General features: G+C 33.2%; 1 protein-coding gene across 2 annotated transcripts in view; it reads left to right on the plus strand.

The window, feature by feature from the left end:
• Positions 1-12,743, plus strand: part of FSIP2 (fibrous sheath interacting protein 2) — a 105,029-nt gene that overhangs the window by 24,103 nt on the left and 68,183 nt on the right. The window contains exons 12-15 of one of the 2 annotated variants that reach the window (XM_074316197.1): positions 180-286; positions 2,434-2,497; positions 7,841-7,898; positions 11,499-11,535. In XM_074316197.1, coding sequence (XP_074172298.1) covers positions 180-286; positions 2,434-2,497; positions 7,841-7,898; positions 11,499-11,535 — 266 coding nt within the window. Of the gene's footprint in view, positions 1-179; positions 287-2,433; positions 2,498-7,829; positions 7,899-11,498; positions 11,536-12,743 lie in introns of those variants that run through there. The other variant, XR_012490587.1, reaches the window with a different exon arrangement.

A 12,743-nucleotide genomic window follows, 5' to 3' on the forward strand; every position in this document is an offset into this window, starting at 1 on the left:
GTGAATATCAAAAAGGTCATAGTATTCTTTCAGGTACTTCCTCAACGCAAATCCATTATTATGGTAATCCAGTGATTGTGGACTCTCAGCAGAGAGAACACTGGGTCAATTCATTAATATTCACCCTCGTTCCAGCAATATTATCTTCTCATATTTAAACTTATCTCTTCTTCCTGTAGGAGCTACATACATCTCAGCTAAAGATTCAATTATATCAGCTCAAACTTCACCCACAAGAAATATTCCCAGATCTTCACAGTCTCATTTGGGTCCTACAAAGCATGAGGTATATAATATTGTTTTTTGCCCCAAATGCAAACAGAATAGATGAGGTACCATCTTATGGTACCTCATCATCATTGGTATAACAAATTTTCATTCATAAAGTGAACATACAGAATAGCTTTATTCCCTGAAATTAATCATGCCATAATAAAATTTTAATAGCCTTAGGGTAGTCTTCCTAAATATAGGCTATCATGATAGTTCACAGTATGTACCTTCAGCCTTAAGAGGAAGTATCAAATTGGATTTATTTGATTGGGCTTTGACTAGTACTGATGGATTGTTCAGGGACAGCCATACTATCTCTCCCCATTCCCTTCTGACCTGTGACCAGTTAACTGCTGGTGAAAAGTTACCAGCAAAGATTCAGGGTTCAGCTGCTGGATGTAACAATTTTTTCTCTATGGCTTGCCAACTTATTATTATAGAAGTCAAAATCACATCTTCAATTCTATTAGTAGCAGTGTTAATTGGTTCAACTATGCTAAAGAGTTAACATGGTTTGAAAGAGATTTCAATAAACTGAAAATTTACTAAATTCTTTCCAAATGAATTATACCCTAATCTAATTGATTAGGGTAAAAAGTGGCATTTTCTGTGATCCCTAATTCATAATATATGGCAGACTACATTATGCATAACTCCTAAAATGTAGTATGTGTACCATAATATGCTTATTTGCAGTGGAGTTTTATTACAAATAAACATTTTACAGATCAATGTTCTATGTCAATATCTACATTAAGTGTGATGAGTCAGGAAAAGATTTCTTAACAACTTTAACATTTGAAGTTGTCATATTGTCCAATAGATTTCAAAGGTTATGTCCTCTACTGAAAAAAAAAAAAAGGAAAATAATAAACTGCTTAAAAAACAGTGCCTAAATTTTATTATTGACCTTTTTTGGGTAATGAGTATATTAAATCCGCCACCCACATTGATCTCAAATGAGTATCATATGTCCACAAGTATCTAATTTATTATGAGAAATAGCTTTTTATTATAAGTAATCATCCTGTTTTCAACATTTTCTATATAGGCTTCCTCGGTCATAAAATGTATTTGTGGTGGCTCATGTTTGTCTCTCAGACCTAGGAAGAAAAGAAATCTTCTTGCCCTGGATTTACCTCTCTGAGCAGGTCGAGTTCTCAGACAGGTCTAGAGAACTACATCCTTATGTATTCAGGAAACCTGTTCTCTGCCTTCAGTCTCTGCCTAAACTTTTCTATATTGTTAGCTTTGTTAAAAAAACACACCTATGCTTTTGTTTTATTGAGTTGAATAACTTCCTTCCTCATCAGTGCAGTTACTTTTGGAATACCAGTGAATACTATCATGCAGAAAAATGTTAACGTAGGAGGCTTGAGACTGCTGTCTTTAAAAGGGCCTGCTTGCAAGGTTGTCCTTTGGCCAGTGTTTGGGAACTTGGCTTTTCTAACATTTCCCAACAGATATGGAATTTTTCCTAACTGAATGGGTGGTACACTATACCTAGACACTGAGAACAATTTTTGCGGAATTCTGATTTTCTTTTGGGAAGCTGGAATCTGGCAATGCTTTGAGGCTGTCTTCACGAGCAGCCTTCAGTACAAACCTTGAGTGCTAAGTTCTGCCCAGGATTTCCCTGGGCAGACACATAGCACACATGTTCCTGCATTTCTGATTGCTGCAGAAAAGAGCATGCTCAGGCATGTTCTCTCACAGGAGAGGGAGAACATCAGGAAGACTATACATGGATCTTTCCAGACTCAGCCTAGGTCTTTTCTCTTTACTTATCCTATAGTGTATCTTTTTATTGTAATAAATCTTAGATGTGAGTAAAAATATATTCTGAGTCCCATGAGTCTTAACCAACCACCAAATGTGAAGGTGGTCTTATGGACCTCCTATGACACAATGATGAAAATTTGAATTCTGTAAATGATAGGTGTATTATAAAATCACAAAATGTATGTACTTCTTAAAAATTGACAATTAAGGGAAGTTCTCAAAATCTGAAATTTCTGTATTTCAAATTTATATATATGTATATATGTGTGTGTGTGTGTGTGTGTGTGTATATATATATATATATATATATATAGTTTTTTTTCAAACTCTCGATAAAAAGACCTTAAAAATGTTTGTTTTGTTGTTTGGATTATACAGAAGGAGCTAAATGCTGTTTGGAGTGAAAGACAAAACAAACGATCAAACTACATCTGTGAGTCAGGTAAATATCAGCAATAGCTACTGAGTAAATTATGCAATATTTTAATTCATTCTTTCAACTAGCATTTATTGAACTCCTGCTTCATGGCAGGTATGGTGCTAAATATTGAATGAAGAAAACCAACGGTTCTTATCCAGGGCTATTACAGTGAAGTGAGGAGACGGTCATGCCAATAACCACAACCCGGTATTAATAGAGACAGTAGATGTGTAAACAAATCAGAGCAAGACTATGCTTAGGTCTGCCTAGAGTAGTCAGGCAAGCCTTATGAAAGAAACATACTTGAAACATACATCAAAAAATGAGAAGGAATTTTATGTTTTCATTTGAGAAAGTTGACACTTTTAATGTTAATTGTTCTCTTTCTTTGAACATTGAATGCCTTTCCATTTGTCATAAGTATTGTTTCAGAATGTATATATGACAGATACAACATGTAGATAAATATATGTGACACATACGTTCTGGAATGCTATATCATTAATATATTCAGATACCATATATGTGTGGATCTGTTTCTGATTTCTGTATTCTGTTCCAAAAGACCAGTTTGTCTGTCATTGTGCTAGTATCACACTCTTGAGCCTTCATAAGACTTTGAGATCAACAAAGGAAAAAAAAACTCACACTCTCTGCCCCACCTGCCCACTCCTACCACTTTCTTGTTCTTTTCTGGGAGTGCCTTGGCTAATTCTCACCTTACTTTCCTCCAAATAAATTTGAAATTGATCTCTCTCTCTCTCTCTCTCTCTCTCTCTCTCTCTCTCACACACACACACACACACACACACACACACACATCTGAGCTGTTGTTTGAAATTGCAATGAAACTATCGATCAATATAGGGAGAATAGGTATCTTTAGACTACTGATTCTCCCCATTAATGTAAATGATCTGTCACTCTATTTAATGGAAATTACATTTCTTTACTTTGTTTTAAGTTTAGTAATTTTCTCCAGATAGCTCTTATACATTTTTTGTTAGATTTATTTCTAGGTACTTAATTAATACTTCTGTTGTTATTTAAAATCGTACAATATCTAACTGCTTGTTGCTTATAGAAATGTAATTGATTTCTGTATTATGATTATGTGTCCAGCAACCTTTCCAAATTCTCTAATTAATTCTTCTTCCTTATCTGTTGATTCTCGTTTTTTAATATAATCATATCATCTACAAATAATGAAAGCTTTGTTAATTTCCTTTGTAATCTTATAGTTTTAAATTATTTCTGGAACTCTTCCCATTCCCAGGGCCTTCATAGAAATGGCAAATAAAGTGATGAAAGTGGACTTTCTGTCTTCTTTCTGATTTTAAAAAACATATCTTAAAATTATTCACCATAAAATGATGTCGACTGTAATATCTTGGTATATAACATTGCCAGGTTAAGGAAATACCCTTCTGTTTGCAATTTACTAAGATTTTTTTTTTTTTTTTTATCAGGGAATGTTGACTTTTTAAAAATGTATTCTATGTATCTGTTTACTCATTTTTTTGTTGTTAGAGCAATGATGAATTGCTTGATTAAATTATTTCTATGTATCATGTATTGTTTTCCTCATACACTTTTAGATTAGGTTTTCTAGTAATTTTTTAGTATTTTATTATCTAGGTTCTTGAGAGAAGTTGGGCTGCAATATTCCCTGCTCATAGTATCCTGGTCTGGTTTTCTTGTCAAGATGACAATAGCTTCATGAGTTGCGCTGCCTCTTTTATTATTTTATGGAAATTTCTAGAGTTGGAATTATATATTCCTTAAATGTTTGGTAGAAATCACTGGCAAAATATTTAAGCTGGTCCTAGGTCTCTTAGTAAACAAAAAATTTAAACTACAGATTTCATTACATTAGTGATTCAGAACTGTTCATATTTTCTATTTATTTTCAAGTTTTTATCAAGTTACACTTTTCTTGTAAATTTATTCAATTTTTCTAAATTTTCAAATTTATTGGCATAAAGTCATCATATATCCTATCCATACAGATCAGATGATTGCAAGGCAGTATGCCTAATGGGTAAGAACATATACTCTGACCCCAGACTAGCTAAATTGAATCCATACTCCAACACTTAAAATTTATGTTTTGCCAATTTATTTAATTTTGTTCTTTAGTTTTCCAACTATAAAATGAGAATAATAGTACATAGTTCATAAGATTACTATAGCAATTCAATATGTTAATATTTGTAAAGTGCTTAGAACAATGTGTGACAATTGGTGATATGTATGAGTTTTAAATGTCCTGCAACACTTGCTGTGCAACATTTTCATTATTTTCTAAATCATATCTAAATTCCATCTTCTTATTTTGTATTCATGAACTAGTTTTTAAATTTTAAGCATTCTGGACTTCTAGTTTTATTTTTGTGATTGATTTCTAATTTAATTGCTTTATGGACTGAGAGCACAGTCTTTATACTCTAATAAAGAAAGCAATTTATGAAGAATTGCTTTATTGGCTTAGCACACATGATGATTTTTTTTTTAATGTTCTGGGTGGTTGAAAACAATGTTGTCAATTGGGGGTTCAATGTTCTAAAAATTCCCATTCAATCAAGATGTTTAATTGTGCATTTCTATTATTTTATATACTTAATTTTTTAAAAATCTTTATTCTAAAAATTATTGGACATGATAAGATAGTTCTCAACTCCTCCATGTTGTTCTGTCCATTATTGCTTTTAATTTGTTGATCTGGGTTATTAGACATATCCAAGCTTATCCTGGTGAATTGGATCTTATTACGTATTATACAGTGCCCTTTATTGTAAATGATGTTTATGTCTTAAATTTAAAATGTTTGATAATATAGCTATATCAGCTTTCAATCATAATGTCTTTATATGCTTAGATGTGTCTCCTATAAACACTCTTCCCCTAGATTTTGCTTTAGTTTTATTAACTCTTACAATTTACTACTTTTAACTGAATTTTAGCCACTTATATTTATGTTAATTATAAATTTTTGGAAGATTTTTTTACTGCCTTATTTGTACTTTCAGTTTGTCCTTCTTTTTAGTATTTTATTCTTTTCTTGCTTTTAGAGTATTAAAGTTATTTTTTAATTCAGTTTTCCTTCTACTGGTTTAGAAATTGTATACTATATATTTCTTTTGACAATTACACTTAAATTTGAACATAGATACTTAAAGTAAAAGTCAGAGTTAGAATAATTTAATCATTATATCATATTTAACCAATAATTTAGTTTTGAATTTTTACTAGTTAAATTACGTTTTCTATTTTTTATCCAAATTTTATTTATATTTACCCACGTGTTTACCATGTTTTGTTTACCAGTCCTTTTTGCATTTTATGTTATAGAATAACTTTCATTCTTCCTGAATTACATCCATTCTTTAGAAATATCATTAATGAATGCATTTTGGGAGTAAACGCTCAAATTTTATTTGATAAAAACTGTATTTTACCCATGTTCTGGGATATAATTATGGCTGGGTTTAAAGTTCTTGGAGACAGTTATTTTTTCTTAGCACTTCTTTTTTTTTTTTTCTATCAAGAATACTTTTTATTATACAGGTGTCATATACACAATAATTATTTAGGGAATGTTTCCAGGCACAGAGTTCAATTCTGAAATTCCACGTCACCCACACACACTGTACTGTGTACTGATCTTCAGCTGAACCCCATAGGAATGAGACACTAATTATTGCTTTTTGAACAGAGTTTCAATTAAATAATTTCGTGTCAAGAAGAGGTCCCAGGACCCTCTTAATTCTTCATACCCTGTGTATCTGTCAGCCTTTATGCCACTTTAAAGTATGTCTTGCCATGACTCTTCTTCCTCTATCCATGCTAAAACTAAGACATAGTTTATTTGTACTGCTACCTCTGTGGCATGCCTTTTTCTAGACTTTCTCAGAAGATGTAGCTCTTTGGGTCCCAGTATATTTTTAGGGGCTCTTAGTTTTAATTCCCCATTTTGTTTACCCTTGATATCCTGTTTTAAATCCTCTAATCTGCTATTAAATGTGTAGTTATGGCCAATACTCATAGCACAGACATCAGCTTTAATACTGCTTACCACTCCAGATTTGTGTTCCCCCAAATTTTTTATTCTCAAGGATTTCCCTTTCCTTCTTGATAGCTTAGCTATTTTTAAGAGGATGGTTGTAATGTTTTATACATAATTCTAGGCAATTTTTTTTAGAATATTCATTGCAGCTTATTATTAGAAACTGTAGAAGAGGTTTTTGTTTGTTTTATATTGTGCTTTTAAAACAGTATTGTTTTCATGATTAATTTCTCAGGTCAGTGCACTCTTAATTCCCATTACTTCTTCTCCAAAACTGGACACACACAAAAACATATCTACAAAAACAAACTCAGAAAGGTTCATAGGATTTAAGTAAGAATTTTTATACACATCATGTGTACCTATTTTTCATTCATTTATTGGAAGAAACAAGAGTAAACATTTAAACTTGACTTTGAATTGGCTCTAATTACTAATACTACTTTCTGTAACCAGGACATTCTTTCTGTCTGAAACTTGTATTCATTGTATATTTGCATAATTGACGTACACGAATCCAGTGTGCCTATAGAGATGTTCTGCACAAAGACTCCGTGTGTCATCTGCATCCCGAGTAGTTACTAAAATCCAGGAATGGAGTCTTGTTGACAATATTTAAGTGGGAAAAGACTGACAGACAAACCAATGAATAAATGTTGAGGAAACATATTAATTAAATCATGCATTCAACAAATAAACCATTTTAAATTATGCATTCAACAAATAAATCACATTACATAATATGTGTTTAGTGGTAAGTTTATATCATAGTCTGAGAGACAGAAGAGTAAACTCTTAATTACAATATAGCATTATGAGTTTTACAATAGAAACATACAGAATAGGTAAGGAGAAATAGAGAAGGATATTTACTTACTTAGGCAAGTTGCAAGGAAAGCTTTTTAGAGGACTTAACACAAGCTGAATGAGACCTGAAACATCAGAAGTTAAAAGCAGGAACGAGGTGCTCCAGACAAAGGAAATGGCAAAAACAAGAGCCCAGAGGCATTGAAAACATGGTATATGTAGATTATAAGTCATTCTGTGTGTCTGGACCATAGAACCCATCTGAAAGAATAGCCAGAGAAGACCCTGGGTAGGTAGGTAAGAGCATCAGATTGTATGGTATGTTTTATGCCTTGCTTAAGAATTAAGACTTCGTGGTAGAGTCTCTGGAGACTTTTAAGCAAGGCAGTGACAACAGAGAATGAAGACCTACTAGAGGATATTAATGACAACTTGACAAGTTGCTGGGGAAGGATACAAACTAATTATAATTTTCTTTTCCTGATAAATAGGACTTCAGGCTCCTGCCACAGCCCAGGGAATTTTCCCTTCTCGTATTTTCTCAAATACGTAAGTATCTAAGGAAATTAATGTGTAATTATAAACTAATATTTTAATAATTACATGAGTTCTATTCAACAGTAAATGATTATGTGGGATCCTTCATTCTTGTAGTTCTACCTGGAATTAGTGAAAATTCTGTCTTTTGCAAACTCTCACCACTAGGTTTCAGCTGTAAGAACAGACAAAGTAAATGTGTTCTTCCTTGTCTATTTCCTTATCCTACTGTGGTTCTATACTTCCCCTACATTCAAAGTCGTTATGCCACTTTCAAGCATGTCCTACTGTGACCTCTCCTCTTCAGGTGTCTTTTCAGGAACTGAAATTGTCCCTTTGCCTTTCTCCGCTTTGAAACTTATACCATTCCTTAGGCTTTTTGAGATTGTTGACTTCCTAAGGATGGTAAATGAGGTTACTATAAGTATTGATAATCAGTTATTCCTCTCTTAAAGGGTATTTGCAGTATAATCCAAAATAATAATCTCTAATGGTAGAAATTACAAGTCTTTAGGAAAAAAAATTTTGGGGTCTGAGGGAATTTCATTCCTCAAACCTTGGTGGTCACCTATTCTGTTGGTATTTATGTATGGTTTTCTCAACTTTAAATAAGAGAGACTATTATTTTAGACCTAAAACCATCACCTTTAAAAAAAAATTAATCCACAAAATAAGGTCCAGGATAGATTTTACAAAACCCAAATTTCTATGAAAATGGGTAAAGTTAAGTGGTATAGGGTGGTAAAAGGGTTGACATATTCAGACCAAGCTTCTCTGGAGGAAGGAGCTTGACTTTAGGACAAATGGATGTCAATTTGACTGACTTACTGAGAGTTCACAGAACACATAGCATTGTAATACATGCAGAAGGAAGGAAACTGAGTAGTCTAGTTGAAAGCAACAGAACAAGGTGGGAGAATGGTGAGTATGAGTACAAAATGACCATTTTTTAATTTAATACATTTTTATTAGCGAAAATATAAATATCTGCCTCTGTATATAAAAAAAGAGAGGGCTCATATTAAAGTCTTAATTCCTGCTTCTTAATTCTCCCCACCCAAGATTACTGAGTCACTTGAATATTTCATAGCAAATACTTTGGATACTCTTTCATGAAAAAGCTTGGCTCAGCCAAAATGAAAAACTCTATGCATGATTTGGAGCTTCCCCATCACTCCCTCCCAAATTCATAGGAATAAAATACTTTTAGCTGCACCCACCCAGCCTAACATCGGGTCAGACTACAAACAAAACACAGTGAATACTTCCTAGTATGACTCTGTCCATCAGACACATGTCACATTCTTCTTCTAATTTAACTCCAGTTGTCATAAGACTTTACAGTGGAATCATCACATCTGTTCTACCACCCACCTCCTGCTCCCCTGTTGCTTAATTCTAATTTTTCCTAATGTTAATATAAAAGACATATACAGAATGCTTTATCAAATAGACATGGAAATTCATGACCAAGAGAATGAAGATAAAGCAAATATGATAGCAGTGGGAGTAAACCGAGTTGCAAAAATTAAGCATTGTACTTTGATAATGAGTAAGTGTGTATTATTGGGATGGAAGATGTAAGGAGAAACAGAGTAAAGAAGACAATAAATCGGCTGCCCTGCAGACTATGGTAAGAAATTCAAAGTTTATGTATTGGGTAACATTAATAAATTGTCATTTACTGACATGGTTTGGAGGGGAATGTTATGGTCCAGTTAGCATATATGATGGATAACTGTGGCAGCAATATATAAAAAAAATTCAAAGGCAAGAAACTAGGAACCAGTTCTAGAAGTCTACTAGTCGCCTGCACAAAGACATTATTTTAGACTAAAGAATAATCCCAGTCCAAAAGACTTTAAATGGGAATTTATTTATCAAACATTTAATAAGAACCTACTATGGTAGCTTCTAGATATTAGGCAGCCACCCCAATGAACAGATATGCTCCTGGAATGGTGAGGTGTGGTTTTTCAAGGACACTGTGTTGCTGGAGAAAGGGGTTGGAAATACGGAAAGTTAAAAATAACACAAAGCTAACTGCTCATAGCTAGATCAGCCATTTTTCTTGAATACACAATTTTCTGGAATGCTGAAAGCCTTTAGTTAATTTTCAGAGTTCTGAAACTATAAAAAAATTATTATAAAAACATTTACTATAAAATTATGAAAAAAAATTTTTTTCCAGTTTACCCATTACTTTTATGGAGGTGTACATTTTTCAGAGCTCCTTACTCTGTCATTTCTACTGACATTCTTTATCTGGTTATTACACTTGTTTTTTAGTGGTCCTCACTGAAGCTTTCTCAGTCATTTGGTTAATTTTATTCTTAGGTCTTTGCTCTTCGTTTGGATCTATATGCATGTCTTTGGGGCAGAAAGCCTGTTGGGGACAGTTTTCCATCAATACAGTGGACTCCTTGAGTTCAATTTGGTGCCTACAGTATAATGTGAAGAAAATAGAAAAATGAATATGGGAGATAGTTTGCAGGATCTGAAAGAAGAAAACCATGCTTGGGTTAAGCTAAGAAACCATATACTGAAAAAAATAAATGAGTCAAAGATCGTGAACATGTCACCTACATCAGCTGTCATGCTCCAGGTTCCATATTGCACAAAGATACTAATCTAATTATGGACTGTTGCTAACAAGCCCAATTTCTAATCTGAAACCAGTGAGGTTTTCTTTTTCTGCCAAGATGAAGGATATAATTCTCAGCCTTGACATTTCTCATAATTTTAGGCTTTGGGAAAATCAAATTTCATAATGTAAAGTACAGGCCTGAAAAAATTAAAGAGTCAATTTTCTTTTAAGAACACAGGAAGAAGAGAAGAAAGGGCCTATGTGGAAATATATGAAAAATAATTATCATATATCTGAAACATGTGAAAATAAACCAGAACTACAGTCTTAGATCATATCTCAGTATTTGTTTTGTTATTCTATAATTTTCATTCTTGAGTTTTTTCTTTCATTTGTTACAATTCATATGTTTTTATATTATTAGTTGTGATGACAATTGTAAATAGAACACATGATAGAATATTGTCATACATAGAAAAGGGCTACATATCAATTGATATTGAATATGGCTAGAAATCTATGTTTTTAACCATAGTTATTGAATAATCATCCACATATTCCCTTCCTACTTTTTTATGAGAATGTGGGTGGGTCTATGGAATTTGAAGTAAAGGATTATCAGAAATCTCCAGTCAGATGCCTTGCTACCTCATGTCTTTTGGAAGACAGAAAAGACGAGCCCACACTCTCCCTCCAATTCTGTCTTTCCTCAGAGACCCACAAAGCAGGCATAGATATGGTTGGTCAATAGAATTTTCAGATAGATAAATATTTTATGCATTAGCTACAATTCTCCTCCTTTGAGTAATAAAGCATGTGGGTCAGTAGAGAAGGAGGAGGAGAAATGGGTGGGTGTGTGGGGGGGGGTTGAACAAAAATAAAGTCAATTCTTCCTTTTGAATTTCTGTAGAAAAACTCTCAGCTATATAGAGAAACGACATTCAAAGATCAGAAATTTTGGAAAAATTACATAAATTCTTGACCCTAAATAATAACTAAATGATCAACCTTTCTTGACTTTACAGACAACAGAATCTTCTACAAAATTGCTTGCAAAAAAAAGTATGTATCATAAAAACCACTGATAAAGCAGCATATTAATGATACTTTCTAATGTGTCATAATAGAAAAAAAATCTGTGAAACAAATAATGAGTAATCATCTATTGATATTAGTCAGTCTTGCTCTCTTTGTGCCTCCCCCTTTTTTTCTTTTTTAATGTTTACCTTCGGTTAACTCTTAGATTTCTCAGTGGTCTAAAGTTCTAATCAAAAGATAATGTTGGCCTGTCAGGAAGGGGTCTTATGGGGACAGAAGGAAGAGGAGGCATTCAGGCCTAGCCATCATAAGAACAGCATGAGACAACCACAAACCCTTTCTGTCATGGGAAGCCATTAAGTGATACAGCTTTGCAGACTTGGCTGGTGAGCTGAAATGCCTAGGTCTGTCCCTAGCCCTTTTCATAGGAAGGGACCTGATCACCCAAGAAGGTCACAAAAAAAAGTACCTGGTCACCTATGAGCTGAGACTTGGAACAGACAGATAAGAGGGCATAGTTGTAAGTTGGATGTAGTCAGACCAGCCAGGAAAGAGAAAGGGATTGGAGGACAACACATATTCTGGCATACTTTTTCACATGGACACCTGCTCAATTCATACAATATATATCAAATACAAAAGCTTTGATTCAAGAGAGTATTTCCCAGTTTAATTTTATAATGGAAAGCAAGTGAAAACTGGGTTCTATATACCATATTTCACTACGTAGAAAACTTTTAGGAATATCTCTTTTTCACATATCAAGATTGGAAACAGTTTCTTGTGCACCTATCCAGAGAATAACAATGTAGATCTGTTGTTTATTATATGATTATATGAAAAATAATATATATTGAATGTCTCAGTTTATATGCGTTATAGTAGATTAGAACAAGTGTCGTCTCTGTTAAAACTTAGGTGTTATTCTTAAAATATTTGATTTAGCATCTGATTATATAAGACAAGTATTATACATACGTAATATGTTGTATAATTGTGCAATAAGTGAGACAGTATCTTTAGGAGATTTGGCGATTAGAGCACAATAAAATGACTTTTCCTGGGGTGCCCCCAAACACTCTCAAATGTGTCAGGAGACAGTATGCTACATAAGTGTTAATTTTTTTTGAATGTTGGCCCAAAACATGAATAATGCCATACAAACATAAGACAATGTTTGGGATGTGAACAGCCCATTACAAGAATCCTATTGCTTACCCTGCTACCTACAT

This window comes from Rhinolophus sinicus, linkage group LG01, assembly GCF_036562045.2.
Source record: "Rhinolophus sinicus isolate RSC01 linkage group LG01, ASM3656204v1, whole genome shotgun sequence".
Classification (NCBI taxonomy): Eukaryota; Metazoa; Chordata; class Mammalia; order Chiroptera; family Rhinolophidae; genus Rhinolophus; species Rhinolophus sinicus.